This window comes from Ischnura elegans, chromosome 9 (assembly GCF_921293095.1).
Source record: "Ischnura elegans chromosome 9, ioIscEleg1.1, whole genome shotgun sequence".
Lineage (NCBI taxonomy): Eukaryota > Metazoa > Arthropoda > Insecta > Odonata > Coenagrionidae > Ischnura > Ischnura elegans.
This window is the reverse complement of record NC_060254.1, coordinates 91,197,340-91,218,334: the sequence shown is the minus strand read 5'-3', so window position 1 is coordinate 91,218,334 and position 20,995 is coordinate 91,197,340. Positions and strand designations below refer to the sequence as shown.

Below are 20,995 nucleotides of genomic sequence, written 5' to 3'. Positions count from 1 at the left end.
ATGCGCGACTGAGATCTTTTTTGTAATCGCTTGATGAACGGGATCACTCTGGCGGACGATACAATATTTTCGGTCGTTCGCGACAGATATCGTTCGTTGATCATTCGCGAAGTCGGTAGTCGGTCACTGATCGCGACCGATGTTGGTATGTCGGGTGCCAATCATTTGCGTCCGAAGTCGGTCAGTCGATCAAGTTAGTCGTTCGTGATCGAAAAAAGCTTTCCATTGATTTTCAATCAAAAACTTTCACTCGCGAGAGAAATTCTCCCTCAAATGCCATGCCTCGGACAGTCGCAGTATTTCCAATCAATAGGATGCACTGACTAATTACGGAGTTCTATTAAAAAAATAACATGGGAGCCATTTTATTTTAATAGTACGTACTATGCCTACTTCACCTCCCCACATCTTATCCAGAATCTATATAATTAGCTTATGTTCATAATTTGGTGCCAAAAATATGAAAAAATGGAAATTCATTCATTATCTCTACTTCAGTAAACAAAATAAACGTATTGTATGTATTTCTATCCAGTTTTTTTAGTTTTAAATTAAATTTTTATATTTTTATTATAAAATTAATCAAATAAAAATACCATCATAATTAAGATAAGTAAAGTCATAGAAAGCAATAAAATGGCCCAAACACTGGTTCCTTTCTCAAGAAAAATAAAGTATGTACAAGAAATACAGAGAGAAGGAAAACTTTTTGAAGTAAAGAGTAAACGAACACTCTCTCGTACGGGGCCGCCCGCATTGCCGAACATTGCAGAACCACAATTATAACTTTTTTATGTCATTAGATGGCATTGCATTATATGTTTGTATAATGGCTATAAATAAAACTTTCTTAAACTTTGCATGTGACCTGATTATTTTTTTAATGAAAATAAAATTAAAGATACCTAGCTCAAGATATCTTTTGAGCCCCCCTGAGTTTTTTCTGCATCCGCCTCTGGTTTTACGTAAGTCTCGTTGTACCACTAGGATTCACTGGTGTTTTGAAATAATAGTTACCGCAATGCTTTATCTCCGGACGGAAATAAATTTGCCCAGAGCATGTTAAGCTGAATCGACCCTGACATGACAAACACGAATGATGTTTATCTCATTGTGTGAAGGTCATTTATCTGTCATCCTCATCCAACCTCAGTTCAATTGCCCTCACAACGAATGGACTCCGATTTGCCGTTGATGCGCACTATCACTATTTTCACGGTCATCGGGGCTATGTATCGTGAGTATCAGCGGTCACGGCCACTAATACGTCGTGTCGCGACATAAGAAGTTCTCATCACGCGCCTATTCTAATTTCAGCCAAGTAGTAGATTAATTGATGTAGAGAGGACTCTGCCATGATCAAAATTTTCTTAGGCGAGTAGTAAGTGCTGTCACCTTGCGGTGTGACAATTAACTTCGACGCATTTCGGCATGTGACTAACGAATGGCGTGGTATAAATTCAAGTGGTGAATTATGTGTATTCTGTTCGCTCTTATTCAGAGGAAGTAATTTCTTCTTGGTGTTTCAGGTTAGACTCTGAAATTGTTTTTGGAAATTGAAAAAAATCTGATCGACGGTTTATCAAGCCCCGAACTTCATTGTTATCAGTAGGCTGATAGTATTTTTCTAAGTGATGGTTCAGGCCGTGTGAGGAGCAACTAATTCAGCATGTCTATTTTAACACATAGTAATTTTATCTCGATGATGAGAGTAGTGAATCAAAGACCGGCAATACGCCACATATGTGCGCGTGTTCTCACGGGAGTGAAAATGAGATTAATGTCCAGCTCGGGAAAATATCAGCCTCCTCCAGATGAGAATCCAATTTCAAGGACTCTTAGGATACTGAAAGGAGATATGATGACTCTAAAGAAAAGGATTATTCCTACTCCAGCCCAATACGTGGATGATGTTGTCATGAAAGGAGTGGTGCCTCAACATTGTGATATTGTAATTATTGGAGGAGGAGTGATTGGGTCTTCAATAGCTTATTGGCTGAAGAGGAAAGCTTTACGCGGACTTAATATCGTCGTATTAGAGAAGGAACCTACGGTTTGTTAATATTCACAATTGATTGAGTTACCTTTTGGTGGTCGTTATAACTTTAAGTATAGTACTGTACTAAAGTTATACCCATTCTAGAAGATAACATTTTATTACTGCCTAAAAATCCATCCTTTGTATGCAGTTTAATATGAGTAATGATAAAATTTGGTATATTTTAGTATGCACAAGCATCGACCGTGCTGTCGTGTGGTGGATTGCGGCACCAGTTTTCCCTCCCAGAAAATATTCAGATGTCTTTATTTGCTGCTGAATTCTTCCGGAATATAAATGAATATTTGGGAATTGAAGGGCCTGAGGGTAAGGGTGAGAGCGTTGATTTGCAATTCACTCCTTATGGGTATCTTTTCCTGGCAAGTGAAGAAGGTGCTGAGCAGCTCATGAAAAATTCTGAACTCCAGGTGTAAGACATGTTGAATGCGAAACACGAATCATGAATGTGGATTATTGCTTTCATTTAAAGTAAGCAATAACATTGTGTAACCAAGTGCTTCTATTTTAATATTTCAGGGAACTGGGTGCTAAAAATGAGCTGCTTACCAGTAGGCAATTAAAAGAAAAATTTCCTTGGTTGAATGTTGAAGGAATTGCATTAGGATGCCATGGCCTTGAAGGAGAAGGCTGGTGAGTTACTAAAACCATTTTTTAATACCTACCAATTGGAATGAGTTTGTGAATGTTTCAATTTGTATAGCTCCTTGTCATCCTATTTGAAATTTTTTAATACAGGTTTGATCCATGGAGCCTCCTCCAAGCTTTCAAGAAAAAGGCCTATAACCTTGGTGTAAATTACATAACTGCTGAGGCAGTTGGATTTGAGTTTAAGAACATGCCTGATTTCATGATTCAAGGAGTGGAAATGGGCAGATATGAGGCTTTGGATAGGATCTTGGTAAGATTTTATGTGTATCTGTCCTCTTCTTTAAAGATGACATTGGAAATGCCCATAAAAGTAAAGAGTTAAGGTAATAAGGAATGGTATACTTATTCATGGTCGTGTGATAGAAATGATCGGCTTATTTTTGTGGGTTTTGTCAGATGCAGTTTACAAAAAATATTGTCATCATCAGTTTGGTTGCTTATACACATCTCAACGTGGACGATCATATAGCTATTTTGGTGTTTGTACATGCCCACCTGTATTTCTAGCATAAGAATTTCATTGCTACCAAATATGCTAGTGAGCCTCCTCAGTTTCTCTTTTCATACCTTAGATACTGATTGTAGGGGCATGGCTCATGCCACATTAGTCTACTGGTTCCTGTTATACCATAAAAGTTAGGGTTAAAATGGCCAGAGTTATCTCATGGCAAATGGAAAGGTTGAATTAGAGGTAAAGGGCAAGGTTGGCTGGCCAGAAATGAACAAACGGGTGCTGCAAAGAATATTTTTGTATTTCACTAATGGGTACCTAAAGCGATACCGCTAGGAAAGGATGTATCTGTTAATATGTGTCTGAGTGAAAATGTTTTATGAATGGGTGAGGATGTAGGAAACAGATAGGGGAAATCAATCAATCATACAAAACACACTGTCTCCAGGATTTTGAATCTTTCAACTTTCTCTATATCTGTCACGGTCAACTACAGCTGACTTGACTGTAAGCAACGTTGAGGCTGGATGAAGCTTGGTTGTCTGGCCATGAAATAAGACTTCATTATGCAGGGCTCCCATTTAGCCGTGAAAACCTTAAAACTGTGAATAAGCCATGAATTTTGTCTACCATGAAAAAACCTGGAAAAGCCATGCATTTCATCAAAAAAAATCTTAAAAATCTCTCAAACTTGATTGTAGAGCTACGATTGACAAATCAAAAGAAAAATCGATAAGTGGATCATGTTTCAGTCACTCGCTGATACTGTCCATGCATTTATCTGCACACGCGTATTCGGAGCACAATAGGGTGGTTTCCTATTATTTTTTTATTGCCTAAATCGAAAGATTATTACTCCTGGAGTACGTATTTCACGCTTTTATATTTTAAAATGACGATATCTATTTTTTGCGATTAAATGAAAAGTGAAAATTTTCAAGCGCGCGAAAACGCGACGCGTAAGTATGAATGCCGGGAAATCTTTCCGTGTGGCGTATTTCTGGTTACCGCTGCCGCCCTGTGAGGTGACCTTGAGGCGAGTTGAGCGCTGATACGACGCAGGCTGCTAGCGGGTAGCTGAGTACCCTGCTGGCTGGTAGCGCATGGCTTAAATAAGGATTATTAATACCTTATCAAATGAAGAAAACTTTCCGACCTTAGCCAGTTTTAATAAGTGATTATTAAGACATGTTTCCCTGAGCTCTGCGCCTCATGCATGCATTGGTAGCCTCAGACGATGTATAACTCCTATCCTCTCGTGTAGAAACTAGGTCCCTGTGACGTCACGTGGAGTGGCATCGCATGGGTGCCAATCTGGCCCTTTTCAAATGAGGATAAAAATGGACCATAGCCATTTGTCTAAACCGGTATTTCTAAGACGAAATAATTTGTATATTATGAATACAGTAATGGTGGGTAACGAATCGCAATCAATGCCTTTCGTTTTCTTTGATGAAGGAAACTACCCTATTATTGGTCTGCGTGCCATGACGACATACAGACCTTAAACTTGTGATTGGAAGACCAGTAACCGGTAAAGTGTTCATTAACCCTGACGAAAAATAGGACACCTCGTCACTTCCCTGCCACCCTCCATTTTCTCCCCCACTACCTTTAGCTGGACCTGAATTTTGCTAACGATAGGTGATGTCTTGAGAGAGAGCACTTTCATTGCTGCATTTGCATTCATAGCACGTGTCATGTTCTTTAAATTTTTAGTTAACGTGCGGCTGATCTAGCTGAGCGTGCGATGCGGATGGAGTGGAGTAAAATGTGCTGTCCCCATGGAGGAATCTAACGATTTGATCGGTGGATCCTTCTTCCTCATTGAATGGTCCTCCAAGATTGTTAGAACATTAATTGCGTAAGATTGGTTTCGTTAGTAGTAGGACCCGCCCACCTTTGTGACGGTGCGGGATTCCTCGTCCCCTCCCTTCCTTCCCTATCCCCTCCCAGGAGGCGTCGTCGGGCTCCTATCGTGGCGGCGCCTCCTTCCTTGTTCCTTCCTGTCCTTCCCCTCCTGCGGGCAGAGGAAAAAAGCTAGCGCTTAGCTATCCCTGCCCCAGGAGTGTAACCAGCGAGCCCGACCTAGGTGTCTCGTTTCCGTTGTCCCCATGGAGGAATAACAGGCAAAATGCTGAACATTTCCTGACTTCACGACAGATTAATTGTTACGTTGTTCAGACTGTGCCCAAAGTGCGAGTTCTTCTACGCCACACAGCATCGCTTCGGCCAACTCCGTAGGCACCAAATACAGTGGAACCTCGATAAAACGACACCCCACGGTGCACCAATGAACACTCGCTATAGCGAATTGTCGCTTTACCCGAGGTGGTGCAAATAATAGCCAATATACCTCATATTACTCCTTTATTTTTATTTTCTCGCTTAGACGTGTTTGGTGTTTTTTTGGCCATGGTGTGTTCCATCAAATGCTTTCTATTCATGCAACTCATGGACGTGCGGGTATGCTGACGACTGCTTTCTGCCGCCCGAGGAACAAAAGAAGATCAAGCATTCGCGAATGCTAATGCCGCAATATTTTCACCAAAATTAACTACTTATTTATCGAACGACAGTTTACCACATAAATTTGAGACTGAGCACTCCATTAACTTCATTTCTAACAGATCGCTAGCAATTACAGAGATTAAGGAGTCTTGGTGTAAGTTTTTCCGGCGGTGAAACCCTCGCTATGGCGAGAGCCAACACCAAAAGGGCCTCGTAAAAACGAAATTTTTAACATGCTTATTATAGGATCAATTGACGGTGCATCGGCTATCTCTCGTAATAGTGGGGGTTTCGCTATAGCCCATACTTGCTTAAACGAGGTTCCACTGAATGAAATTTTGGGCACGCTTGAATTTTCGAATGCTTTTATCACTGATAGTCAAATGTTCATCAGAGGAGGACTTATCACACGGTCATTTATGATCAGTAATGAGTAGGTCATCATGACTCTAGAGGATTGAAGTTTATTAAATGATGTTGTGTGAATACTGACATATCTCCTACTGAAGAAATAACCATAATTGACGCTTTTGAGCCAAGTGCATGAGGAGAGCTTAAATGTTGCACAATGATTGTGAGGTAGTGTAGTATATATGTATCCGCCCAAATGCCGTTGCTTAACGGTGGAGCTTCATAATAAAGTTCATTTTATAACTGCTGGGACCGGGCCCGAGGTTTTTAATTTCGTAATAAAATTTCTTTTAACATAGATTGGAATAGCCATTTTGTCAGGAATAATAATTTACTTTGTAAAAACAAGAATTTTTTAATAATGTTTTCTGTATTAACGAGTATCTACTGTACACCCTTACAAGGCTGCACTCCAAAGGGAAGAGAATGATCAGTTTTCTTCTATTCAGATTCTTATGTTTTTTTCAATTAATAATAATACTTAAGTGAGGTTCTTGTATGGTGAAAAATGGGGCTCTTCTTTTTTACTTGAATTTGCAGGATTGTACTCTTTTTTTTTACCAAATATTATGTTTGCAAATTTTCTGACTATAACCATCTGTGAAGTGAGTAATGAAATATTTGGCTTTGTTGGTGAACCTGAAAATTGTTAAAAATTTACAAACCTTTATCAACCAAAGAATACGTGAAGGTTTAAAGAAATACCAGAGTTCAAATTTGAACCCTGGCACCTAGCAGATCTTTAAGAGACACTTATCAGAAATCGGAAATCAATCGTTCCAAATGTAAGTGGAAGCTCTCAATTGTTGATTTTTGATACCTACTTTTCTGTACTTGAGGATTTTTTAAAGTTCATGCTGTGTTAGCTATATTACTTTAGTCATTATTTCCAGTGATAAATGCTTGCATTTATTTAATGATGTAAAGGCCTGTTTACATGATACATTAACACGTACGAGTTAATGTACGTTTGCGTGAATGATTTTTGTGGATCGGAACGGAACATGTACGAATGTATGAACCAAATGAGAGCAGGTTCTATTTTCTGTGCATGCATTCGCACAAGCTGTGTGGTTACACGGTGCATTTTGGTGTACATTGTCGCGTACATACATTTAGACATTAACCCGTACGTGTTAATGTACCGTGTAAACATGCCTTAAGAATCCATTTCTGACGTGCCTTTTTTCCTTCTAGATCAAGACCCCAGATGAAGAGATTCATGCCATCAAGTTTGCAATCGCAATAATCGCTGCAGGGGCGCAATCTGGAAAAGTGGCAGAGATGACACGAGTGGGGAGCGGCAAGGGTCTACTCAGTATCCCGCTCCCAGTGGAGCCCAGGTACTAGCTCTGCTCAAAGTGTAATCTATTCTCAGTAAAGAGTATGGGCTTGAGGATTTCACTTTCTTTCAATTGTTTTATGGGAATAAACATTACTTTATTGATAGCAATATTGTTAATGAGTACGAGGGAGTTATTAAGCGTATCATTTAGGAATAGTGGCAATGCTAATCTAATCTCTCCTAAATTTGTTTGATTATGATTTTAACTACACCCTTATCAATGCTGGACATTTCACTCAGTTAATGTTATCCATACATATAAAAGAAAGTCGAAAATCGTGTTAGTTAGAACACTTATAACTCGAGAACGGCTGCACCGATTTTCATGATATTAGGTTCTTTGGATTCGTCTCAGCACCGGATAGCATATGGGACATTAAAAAATAGGAAATGTTAAAAAAATTCATCCTTTTCTTAGGGATATGTTTTTAGGAGTTAGTAACACAACAACAATTGATTATAATCTTCTCGGGATACCGCGCGGGTTAGATTATTTAAGAGCGCCGATGTTTCGGGTACCAACGTCGGTATCCCGAGAAGATTATTCTAAAGTTGTTCGCCGGGAAAGTGTAAAATCATATATAACAATTGATAAGTCGGTCAGAACTACAAATTAAGTTATTTGTTTTGATTTTACCAATTTAATAACTGAACTTCGTATCAATATAACATTTTAAATACTAAATATTCAAAATATTGAAATTTTATTTTAAAAATTTTATTCGAGCTAATTGTAAACCCTGCTCGAGTTGATGTTTCACTACCGTGTTCCTATCGAGGAATTGAGCAGTTTGATTTCACTTCCTCGGAACGTTTGCAAATTAGTTTCATCGGAAGGTGAGCTCTTCAACAAAGTGTTCTGGAATATGATTGATCACCACAAAAGTCACAAATGAGCGAGCAATTTTGACGGCCTAGAACGAAGATGTGGATGACTCAAACTAGGTAAATCAGGATCAAATAGTTGGTACTCTGCATGGACTCAAATCTTTTAACTGTGTAATAAACGAAGATGAAGTCACCAACTATCTATCTGAATATTTAAAGTCCTTGGACGTACCTGGCTTACCATAGGATTTACAGCTAAAGGTAGGCTCTGTGTTCATGATCTTTCGAAACCTAAACCAACCAAAACTATCCAACGGAACGCGTTTGGTTATTAAAAAAACTGATGATAGGAAGTTCTCATTCCGAAGATTCCATGATCCCAACTTATATGCTCTTTTGAGCTTAAACATATTCAATTTCAAATTCGTGTTGCATTTGTGACAACGGTTAACAAATCGCATGGTCAGTCTTTCAGTTTTTGTGATGTTTGTGCTCATGTGCTAATGAAAACCCATTATTTTTCTCATGGCCAATTAAACGTGGTATGTTGACGAGTCAGTAAACCATCCGCTGTATTTTTTCCTTCCTTTCAAGAACACAGCTAGGAATTAAGTATAGGGAGGTTTTAGGCGCAGCTAATACTACGGGTCTGTAGGGTGTAGAAAACTCGCTAAGGTAAGCGAGAGGTGTAGGGGCCCTCCCCCAGGCATTTTTTAAGATAAATGGTTCAAAATAGTGGGTTTTGCGGCAGTGTGAATAGATAAATAGTATGTTTTGTTTGTTACTCATCCGTCCCCCTAATATTAGTAACAAAGGTTTTTATTAAAAAGTTCTCTGAGCTCTTGGGAGGGTTTTAACCCCCAAAAACCCCCCTCGCTGCATCACTGCTTCGTTTCGCTATATTTATTTAGCTTCATCCGCTTTATCTCACTCCTGATAACAAAACAAAAACTGTTGTTTATCAGAAGGTGCTTGACGCAAGACATTAAAGCCGAATGTGTAGGGCAAACCGTGGTGCGTTTACGCATGCAGCACGTTTACGCAGTGCATTTTTTCCAAACAGAGATACTATAACTGGCGTGCCTAAAGTCATTTGATATGAATGCTGCTTCATAGGTGCTTTTCTTACACGATTTCGAGCATCAGTCCAACATCGGTTTGGTGTTGTGTTAACCTGCCCTGTGAACGGGCCAAGTTTACGCAACAGACTTGGACCTAAAAACATTTTTTCATGGTTAATAACACAAATTGCCAACAACTGAATCGGTATAACTTTTATTTCATTAACTGCTTTATAAAACCACAATGCCCAAAATTTCTTAAGCTAAAACATAAGAAAATTAATTGAAAGAATCCGCATAAACGTGCTCCGATCCACCCTATGTAGATTCAATAAAGAAAATTTCTTTCTGGCAAGCGATTTTGATACTCATTTACGTAGTTTTATTGAATTTGTATCCTTATTTTATTATTATAAATTAAACATGATTAAAAACGATACAGCCGCTCTTGATTTATAAATGGTGTAACTAAACTGTAAGTTCATTGATTGTTAGGGGTACGAAGTTGGCCGGGTTAGCTAGTTTTTTTTAAAAAAACCACGAAAAATGTCTAAGTACCGTGAACTCATGTATGGATAATCGACAACATGGATAAACTGGAGCCGGATAATCGGGAGTCTGCTCTAATATACCATCCCCGTTGCCTTCTCATGTATTTATTTTTGATGTATGGAATCCTTTGGGCAACTAAACATTATTATCTTGAACTGAGGGTATTTGCTGTATAAAATGGCACTGGGTGCCCTGGAGGAGGTGTGGCACCTGAATGAGTGGGTATGATTGGGCAGTAGAATTTCCTGGTGGAAGTTAACTGCCTAAGGATGATAGAATGCAATTTTAATTTTCTTTATTCCAAAGTATGAAATCATTTCAGGCTTGACGTGGTGGAAATGCCATACATATATCCATGATAAAATATAAACAACAAATGGTAATTTCCTCACTTTAATCTTAAACTCCTCTACTGACCATGTCCTTGAAACTGACATGTGGAAACTATGGTCGGTAGTGGAGTTATATGTTTAAGTCTGGAAATTACCTTTCATTGTTTGTATTTTTTCAGGGATTTTTATCTTCCATTCACTATCCTCTCTCTTTGAATATCAGCTATTGTGGATTACAGTTAGTCTATGCAGAAGCTTGGGTAAAAAATACCTGTCGTAACTGTATAGGGATGATATCCATCCACAGAGGACTATCAATCTCATTGAGTGTTAGGGGTCCTTAAAGTACTGTGTTCTTGATTTGTTTATATGTTATGAGATTAGTGCTAAAATGTTAATTAACAGCTCCTACCAACAGTCCAGCTGCCTAGAGTTGTCTAATGACAGCCCAAAAGGGGGGACGGAGAGCCCCGCGCCATTACGGTTTTCAGCCAATCGCTGTCCCCTAAATGCACCTCACACCCTCCCCTAGTCATACAACATTGTCACATGCATATGAACCACCAAAAAAGGCCTGTCTGCAAATCACCAGAACCAGGGATTCTCCCTTTGGGCCCTTCATGCTCTTTGTCCCCACTGGCTCCTTTCTTCATAGCAGTGGCGCAGCGAGGGGGGGTTTTGGGGGATAAACCCCACCCCCCCAGAGCTCTGAGAAATGTTTAAGTTTAATTCATTTTACTTAATTGGATTGATATTACTAATATAATAATGTAAGGATTAATAAAATATCCCTCAGAAAGCCGTAAAACACACCATTTTGAACCATTTATCTTTAAATTCCGCAATTTACTAATCTCAGACATACCACTTATCCTGATGGGTATTCCACTCCCCCACACACCGCGGTATTAGTTAGTAGTAACTAACCCCCCCCTAGCCTTAATTCCTAGCTGCGCCCCTGCTTCACAGAGCCCTTTTTTTTACATGTGATGTGGGCATTTCCCTTTCTTACTTGACAACCTTGCCCCCCACCCCAAACTAGATTCTTCTGCCTGTCATCGGCCAACTCTCGGTGGCTGGACTGTATATGAAGTGGGAAACATGAATATATGTACATTCTTAAAACAATAGCACCTTTTTAATTTCTCTTCAAAACCACGTAGATAAAACTCAAATAAATGAGCTCATAAGGTACTCTTTTTTCATGATATTTTTAAGTTGGATCCCTCTGATCTCATTCACCCCAAACATGAGAAAATCCTTTGGATGGGGGAGAAATGTATGAATTTTTAATTAGCGGCTATTTTTTTGAAGTTCCATTCCTTATTTTTCTTATAATGTACTTTTTAGGAAGCGCTTTGTGTATTGCTACCATTGCCATGATGGACCAGGACTCAACACCCCATTTACAATTGATCCCAGTGGAACATACTTCAGGTGATTACTTATATTTGTTTCTTATTAATAGTAGATACTAGGGATGGACCGATCCAAGATTTTCTTGGACCCGGATCTGGTTCTTTGATTTTCAGAGCCGAATCTTAGGATAATTTTTGATCCAAATGCCTTTTCAAATTGCTGCTATAAATCGTAGTAATTATTCAAGTTTCTTCTGGGTACATACAATTTAAGGAACGCTTTTTAGATTTACATACACATTTTAATATTTTTACTGATTAAAAATCATTTTTATAAGCTTTCAAATTATTTTTTTAAAACGATTAAAATCTCTCCATGCTCAGGATCTTAACTGTTAAGCTTGCGTTTGGAAATAAAAATAGGTTTCACTCTTCGGATAAACCATTGACTGATTTTTGATATTCCTCACATAAGTTTTCCCCGAATTTCGTCACTTTCTCATTGCATACTGACTTGTGTTTCACCTGCAAATGCTTCAGCTGCAGTGAGGTGGATTTTGCACTTCCTCGCTATAGTTTCATGTCACTGTGTACGCACATTCTTCTCTTTGTGTCAATAAAAATGTTTTTACTCAACGAAAGATGTGTTTATCTGTATATCATTAGATTAAATTGCAACTGTGCCATCTGCAATGCAATTAACAATGTTTAGAACATAAGCGTCACGTGCGACGAGTTGTGGTAACAGAACAACACGGCCGCTCAGGGAGAAGAAGGGGTGGGTAGCAGAAGCACATGAAGGGGAAGGAGCACAGTCTTTCAAGCAATGAGGCTACAAATGAGGGAATGAAGGACAAACATGTCAGATCTTGCTACATATTTTTTGATGTTCTTGCCTTCAAAGTGAAGCTGGGCAACCCATGTGATATATACATTTGGCCTTTCCAGGCCATTTCTCCTTGTTTGATAGTACTGAGGCCATGCCTGTTTCTTTGAAAATTGTGCTATTTGGACAAATTTGATTCTTGGTATAGTCTTGATATAAGTAAAAAAAACTTTATTTCAATCAATTTGAGCTTAAAAAAACCTAAATATGTCAGAAATGCAACAAGAAATTCATTTAGTCTCATGCTTTTTTGAATCTCGTGCACGTCTTCCAATTGCCAAAAAATATCGAGACATCTTAGGGTCCAGTAAGTCACTCTCCTAGCATTTGTTCTCCAGAAACGGAGAATTGAAGCAGGTAAGATGAGAAAGGTCAGTGGGTGAGATGGGGCACAGATGAAACATGCTTCCATTGTTCTTGAAGATAATGATTTATGGACTGTGTGGTCTAGGAAAGGAAAAAAATATCGTAGGCATGGGGTGATGGAGGGCCGAGGGTGTTTTTTTTTTTTAATCTGCAAAGTAGTCAATTTTGATGTGGTTGTTATCCTAGGGCATTAAGATTCTCCCGATAGTTTTTCAATCTCATTGTATGCATTGTATGAGTCACTCCATGTGCCTGTTGTATTTTGCTGTAAAAATTTTCGCAGCTGAAATACTGTTGCATAACCCCTACAAGAGGGCTCACCATTCATGAACCATTTTGGTTCATGAGTAGGGCAAGCATCACAGTGCAACGGCACATGCGAGGAAGGTAGGATCGAAACTCTTTCTGCACCCTCATATGGGATGCTGCATTCACTGAAGCATAGATTTAAAATTTCGAATCCAGATTTGATGCCATCTGTAAACTTGAATCCAAAGTATCCGATGAAGGGCAATGTCCACGGGTATTTGGATCCGTGGTCTCCGATCAGACCATCCCTAGTAGATACTCCTTTTCCCTGTGATGGTAACTCCATTCAAATCACATTTTGATTGATTTCTGACCTCACGAAAAATAGATTTAGAGCCCTTGTATTCGTCAATTGCTAGTTGAAAGTTTTAGTTCATTTTATTGCATTCTTACTTCTCCTGAACAATAATCCCATTGGATTATATTTCCTATAAAAATTTAACTCTTAGAGTCTGGAAGCAGTGGCGGATACAGATGGGGGGCGCAGGGGGCGCGCGCCCCCCCCTTGCGGGTCCTATTGTATTGCCGAACATCGCAAAACCACAATTGTAACTTTTTTATATCATAAGATGGCATTGTCTTTTACATGTTTATAATCACTTTAAATAAAATTTTCATATACTTTGCCTGTGACTTGATCATCTTTTATTACGATAAAGTAAAGATAACTCAAGATATGTTGCGCCCCCTTTGAGTTTTTTCTGTATCCGCCACTGTCTGGAAGCAGTTTTTGGAGTGCTACTGTTTTCTCAAAGCAAGTTGCAGTTCCCTGAAAAAGTTCTCAACTCACATCAATGTTATATATTTATTTTAAAGTCAGTTTACATCTTCTTAAAATAAAATTTTTGCCTCCAAATATTCCATATCTGTGCCTATTTTTCACTAATGAGATGACTTAATTTGGTGCATATCAACATTTACAGGTGACTAGTACCCTGCAAAATACTTACACATTTTTCTGAATCTCTAAAGTAAATCACCTAATCTCAGTATTTTTTGGGTCAATACTGACGATGAACAATTTCAAATCCCGATTGTGGCAGATAATTTTTAGAAGTTACCTGATCCTTGCTTGACTTTTTTTGGAGTGCACTTCAAAGACAGCACTTCATCTGTCAAATGGGATGCTAAGCTATGTTCCTCTTGGTGCCTTTCATTAAGAGTAGGCCATTGCTGATGCTAGGTTTCTCTCTGTACTTCCTTCGCTATTGAGCAAATGACCTTAACTGTTGGTCACCTCCTCCAAATTCCATGCCATAAGAATAATGTATTGCTCAAATAGTGAATTCCTTTTTGTGTTGTAATGATGATTGCTCTTGGTATTCAGGAGGGAAGGATTGTTTGGAAATTACATTGGTGGATGCTCTCCAAGGGAAGATGAAGAACCTCCAGTGGAGACAGGCCTGGAAGATGTTGACCATTCCTTCTTTGATACCAATGTTTGGCCCAATTTGGCAAAGAGAGTTCCTGCCTTTGAAAATATCAAGGTATGAATCTATGAAGATATGTATACTGAATTCATTGGGTCACCTCATAAGTTACAATTTGGACAGGGAGTTTCTGGAGGAAGATGGCTTGTGGAAATTCTCCTTCACACAAATATTTTTGGGTCCATTTTTATGTGCTTGCTAAGCTGCAGTAGATTTTATGGTGTGAAATGAGTAATGTTTATCGATGTTTGCTTGAATGGGAGCTGGCAAAATAGCCCATAATAATTTTTCTCTGGCATTCTGGACTGTGGGATTGACTTTATTCATCAGAGGATCCTTTCAGGTGCAGTATGTAAAATAGGCTTTATATTTTGCTATGTGTGGGCATCATACCCTACCCTGTTTTCCAGTCCGCTTGCAGTACCCGAGCTTGAGGTGGTTAGGTAGTTGATAAGGTGGGGATAATAAATCATTTAAAAGAGACTTGAAGGATGAAAGTGAATAATTTGACAGTAAAACTCTTTAGCATTGTGCATAGTTTAGCTGTAGCATTGTCATATGTGGCAAATTTTGTTGGTGGTGAAACATATATACATATTCTTTTTTCAAACTTTAAACATTTTATAGGGATGCAGTGCTTGGTTAAAACAATGCTGAATGCACTGAAACTCATGTGATCGGTATTGGTCTTGCAATCCTATAAAATGCTTGCAGTATTTGTCCTTTTGCCTTTATATGCACACTCCTACTTCATTATACATACATAGATTTTCTTGAAATCTTTTACCTTTCTTTGAATTGCTCATGAAACTTTTTTATGATCATGGATAATTTTTGCATTCTTTTTAAGACATAGTTACCTTGATAGCTCAAATTTTTGCTGAAAAATGTCCATTTGAGGCGAACATTTTCAAGAATACATAGTTCCAGGGAGAGGGGTCACCATCACATTTTCCATCACAGAGTATGTCCCTTTCTCTATTTCTAAAAATATTTTCTTTTAGCCAGTCAGATATCAAAGATTCAAAGAGGCAGGTCTAACATCATGCTCAATTTCCAATGGTATAAGTTTTAAACATTGAGGAAAGAGCTAAAATTATGGAAACAAGGACTGTAAAAATGCGATCCAGATATAAAAGTGATCCAAATGATGAAGCTGGAGCTAAAAACAAGGTGAAGTTGTAGCCATACCTCAGAGGGACAGAGAGAATCATTGTGTGATCCAGGCGTAATTTAAGTAATATTTACTCATCAATGCGTTGATTTCAGTTTTTATCAATTTTTACTATCTTTGACTAATTTTTAAGTGGAAGTATAATAACTCACGGTGTGGTGATCTATTTATGAGGAGAGAGTTTGGATTGGGTTTTACACCCGGGACAAATCTGCAAATAGGGTGATTTCCTATTATTTTTTTATCGCCTAAATCGAAAGATTATTACTCCTGGAGTACGTATTTCACGCTTTTTGATTTTTAAATTACGATATCTATTTTTCGCAGTTGAATGAAAAGTGAAAATTTTCAAGCGCAGGAAAACGCGACGGCTAAGTATGAATGCTGGGAAATCTCCGTGTGACGTCATTCTGGTTCCTGCTGCCGCAAGTGAGGTGACCTTGGGGTGAGGCTTTAAGCGCTGATACGACGCAGGATGGTAGCAGAGTATCCTGCTAGCTGGTAGCACTTGGCTTAAATAAGGATTGTTAATATCTTATCAAACGAAGAAAACTTTCCGACCTTAGCCAGTTTTAATAGGTGATTATTAAGACATGCTTCCTGAGCTCTGTGCCTCATGCATGCATTGGTAACCTCAGACGATGTAAAACTCCTATCTACTCGTATAGAAACTAGGTCCCTGTGACGTCACGTGGAGTGGCATCGCATGGGCGCCAATCTGGCCTTTTTCAAATGAGGATAAAATTGACGATTAACATTCGTCTGAACCGGTATTTCTAAAACCAAATAATTTATATATTATGAATACTCTAATGGTGGGTAACAAATCGCAATCAATGCCTTCCGTTTTCTTTGATGAAGGAAACTACCCTATTCTGTATTTAGATTGCCTCCTTTCAGTAATTTTATGAGCTTTCTCTAAATTTTACTTGGCTATTTACTTTTGATTGTGATTATATTTTTAGGCTTCATTTAAATTTTATTCCCTGTATACTTGAGTACATTTACCCTACCCATGCTACATTATGTGGACCTCAGAAAAATGCCTAGAGTGGTAGCCTAGGGGTAAAGTGCTTGGCTACTGACTGGGGGTTCCTGGTTAAAATCCTGAGTGAAGCCTCTGGACATCCCCAATTAGAACCCTAGGAGTGTGAGTTGGCACAGGAAAATGAACTTACATTACTCTGAATGTGTGTAATTCTCGTGCCTGTGGGGCGATCTCTACCCTGATTGTCCAAACCTAACTTTGGGTTGTACTGTCAAGTGTTAGAGATAACGTAATACCTTGGAAGTCTACTCAGGTTCCCCACTGGGTAATAGGGTAGTTTCCTTCATCAAAGAAAACGAAAGTCATTGATTGTGATTCGTTACCCACCATTACTGTATTCATAATATACAAATTATTTTGTTTTAGAAATACCGGTTTAGACGAATGGCAATGGTCCATTTTTATCCTCATTTGAAAAGGGCCAGATTGGCGCCCATGCGATGCCACTCCACGTGACGTCACAGGGACCTAGTTTCTATATGAGAAGTTAGGAGTTATATGTCGTCTGAGGTTATCAATGCATGCATGAGGCGCAGAGCTCAGGGAAACATGCCTTAATAATCACTTATTAAAACTAGCTAAGGTCGGAAAGTTTTCTTCATTTGATAAGGTATTAATAATCCTTATTTAAGCCAAGCGCTACCCGCCAGCAGGGTACTCAGCTACCCACTAGCAGCCTGCGTCGTATCAGCGCTCAACTCGCCTCAAGGTCACCTCACAAGGGGGCAGCGGGAACCAGAAATACGTCACACGGAGAGATTTCCCGACATTCATACTTACGCGTCGCGTTTTCGCGCGCTAGAAAATTTTCACTTTTCATTTAATCGCGAAAAATAGATATCATCATTTGAAAATTTAAAAGCGTGAAATAGGTACTCCAGGAGTAATAATCTTTTGATTTAGGCAATAAAAAAATAATAGGAAACCACCCTATTGTTGGCATTGCTGCCAACTTTTGGGGAAACGAGTTGGCTCTCATCTTCAGGGGTGATGCCAGGTCCATGCAGAAGTCTGGTATTTATACTCAGTCTTGGTCTGATGATCAGGACTGCATAAGTTACCAGACGAGTGCACGGGCCTGACATCAGCTCTAAAGATTCAGTTCCCAAAACATCAGCAGGGATATTAACAATTACCCTGTGGGTACCCAAGTAGCCTATCAAGATGCTTTACATGCCAGGAAAACGGAGTAGTATGCTTCAATGCCATAATATCCATGCTTAATAATTTTCATTTTCCAGGTGAAGAGTGCTTGGGCTGGCTTCTACGACCACAACTATTTTGACGAAAATGCAATTGTTGGGCCTCATCCCTACTATCACAACCTTTACTTGGCCTGTGGATTTAGTGGACATGGTGGGTCAATTTCAACTTTTGCTTTACTAATTACCATCTTTGCTGTGTACCGTGCAAGACCACTTAAAATATTTTCTAGGATGCACCAATTTTCCATGACTATCCTTGGCCACTTTTTTTTTGTGAATGTCCACAACCTTCCAGGTTTTCCAAGCTTTAGGGATCACAGGTGATACAATATTGGCTTAATAAGGCACTATCTAACGTTCATCATAGTGACAAAACGCTCTCATTGACCATTCTGGTTGAGAATACTCTCGCTGAAATTGAAGAATGAATTTAATGAGATTCCTTTGTCCTACATAGTGTATTATCTTACTAGCCTTCATTTAAATTTCATCTTGTACATATATACTTATGCACACCTACTTTACCTGGGAGGTAGTCTTTTGGGCAAAGCAGTTGGCTACTTAGTGGAGGTTTTGAAGATTTTCAGTGGACCTGAGTTTTATTCTTTTAAATTTCTATGTGGAAAAGTTTCGAACAGTTAATTCTGAAGGTATCAGTTATGTTTTATCTTTTTTACTTATATTTTTGCTTTCTCTAATATTACTCACAATAATTAAAAATAATCCTGTAGAGTTATCATGTGCATAATACATAGAGTGTATACATAGTCATATATCATGAGCATAATGCATAGATTATAGACTCTTTGTATTATACACATGAGTAGTTCTTATAAGAGCCTACTATTAACAAAAACCTGCTATTTTCAAATTAACACAGCTGCCAATTCTCTTATGTATGTAGGCCTATACCCTACCACTGCCTTTTGTGCTTGAATATGTACAGAAGATAGGTGCAGTGAGTTTTCTTAAACCATTTGTTGAATCTAAATTGCTTAGCTCAAAGGCTACAAGGTGGCTGGAGAGACAATTTTCAGGCTTTATTTCTGTACTTGAGCAGCTACTTAGCAAATAGGGATGCAATTAGGCTACTGTTACTTGCATTTTATGAATAATTTAAAGAAGTTCTCAAACAACTTATCAGTGGGAAGAATTGCTGACATACTTACTTGTAGATGGGACATTAATCCTTTTAATGTGCTAAGAAATGGGAGAGAATCTTTAGACTTAACATTTGAAAAATGATTTTCTTTAATTAGATGTTTTCTAAATGCTTGGGAAACCATTGACTGTTTCTTTTATTAAAATTTAGACCAAAATCTGCTCATGCCTTCACATCTGCAGATTCTTAATAAATCTTATTGACTCAAATGTTATTGTTCGGTGTGCTTGTGCATATGCTAAGGAATATTTTTAAGTGTTGGAGTCACCTCTTCTGTTGCTTCCTTTTATTTGTGAACGAAGGATCTCGCTGGCTTATTTTTTTTGAGATAGGAGAATTGCAAGAGTTTTTAATGATGTATTGTATGATTTATCCTCTGACAGGACTCCAGCAGGCTCCTGCTATTGGCCGTGCTGTGATGGAGATGATCATTGATGGTCAATTCATGACCATTGATTTGTCACGAATGGGCTTTGACAGAATAGTAGTGAGGGAGCCCCTTCTTGAGAGCAACATAGTTTGAGTTCTCTCCCTGATGTGGAGGTTGCTTATCAGTATGTAGTGCCTTGGAGTCCCTTCTCCCCTGGGGTGTTACTCAAGAGAGTTACTGGCACCATGGGGTGTGGGATGATGTGCCATTTGCTTTTACATTGATTGAAAATTTATGAGGATTACTTGATTGGAAAATGGTTGTGGAAAATTGGGGTAATATTCTACCAGTACAATGGATTTATAATTCACATTTTATGGTTCTGACCCATAATTAAATAACATGTTTTGATTGGTTTAGAAATTCAATCTCTTTGATAAGAATCAATAACCATTAGCTTATTGTTTTGGTAGTTAATAGTTATGGTAATAAATATGTGGGACAAGGCCACATTCCAGTGGCATGTGCTAACTTCCCATTTATGAAGTTTGAGGATTGTATTGTTTCTGATAAGTGGTTTAATGTACATAAGAAACAAGCATAATATATTTCCAGCATCAATGAATACATCACATGCCTGTTTATAAGATTCACCATTGATACGTATGTGTATTAAATATTTCAAGTAAACTTGTTATGCCCAGAAGTAGGTTTTCTTGAAAGATTGCTCAGGTCCTTGCTGCCATTTATGCAAGGATAGTCATCATTATACTTGCTCACTCTAATTGAGCTGACTAGTTGTGAATACTGCGAAAAGTATTAGTTCTATCTGTTACAGTATTGTGGAATAGTATTGTAAACCAAAAACAGCAATTTATGAATGACAGATATCAATCAGTTTTACCAAGAAAAAGAATGCATCAGTGCCTGAATATATAGTGGGCATCTGTGTTTGTCCACTCGCATAATGGACGAATGGTTAGAAATGGCTGTCTCATGTTAAGTGTCGATTGCTACACTGTGGCACCAGCTGATGCATCATGCTTTCAGTGACCTTATTATGGTCATGGGGCAAATATTTGGTGTGGTTGAGTGACTTTTGTTATCTTCTTTGAGTAATGTCTTTTATTAGTGCATTAAGCACCAAAAATGAATTATTATTTAGTGGCACTTCAATTTACCAATGTTATTGCATGTATATGTGGAGTACCAAATAATGTTACCTCAGACAATCATCAAATAATGCATTTTTTGTAAATCAATCTCAGATTTTTGTAAAAATGAAAGAGATTGAAATCCAAATGATTAATTTGAAATGTTAAATTTTATATTTGTGATCAGATTTTAATGTTTTCTTTTTTCACTGAGTAGTTATAATGTATATCATTGTATGTTATGACTCAATTGACTTTAGAAGATTTTATAAAAAAGTGTTTTTAAAAAATATATTAATTAAAAATAATATTTTTGGTGTTAAATATTTTCCATT

The 20,995-nt window shown here is 38.2% G+C and overlaps 1 protein-coding gene across 1 annotated transcript; it reads left to right on the top strand.

Moving 5' to 3' along the window:
* The first annotated feature begins 948 nt into the window (after window positions 1–948).
* LOC124165516 (FAD-dependent oxidoreductase domain-containing protein 1-like) lies at window positions 949–20,968 on the top strand. Its single transcript, XM_046542958.1, has 10 exons — window positions 949–1,452; window positions 1,530–2,053; window positions 2,227–2,468; window positions 2,576–2,689; window positions 2,795–2,957; window positions 7,278–7,423; window positions 11,549–11,635; window positions 14,445–14,604; window positions 18,011–18,125; window positions 19,520–20,968. Exons 2-10 carry the CDS (start codon window positions 1,670–1,672, stop codon window positions 19,657–19,659), a joined length of 1,551 nt encoding a protein of 516 aa, XP_046398914.1. The 5' UTR covers window positions 949–1,452; window positions 1,530–1,669; the 3' UTR covers window positions 19,660–20,968.
* The last annotated feature ends 27 nt before the right edge of the window (window positions 20,969–20,995 follow it).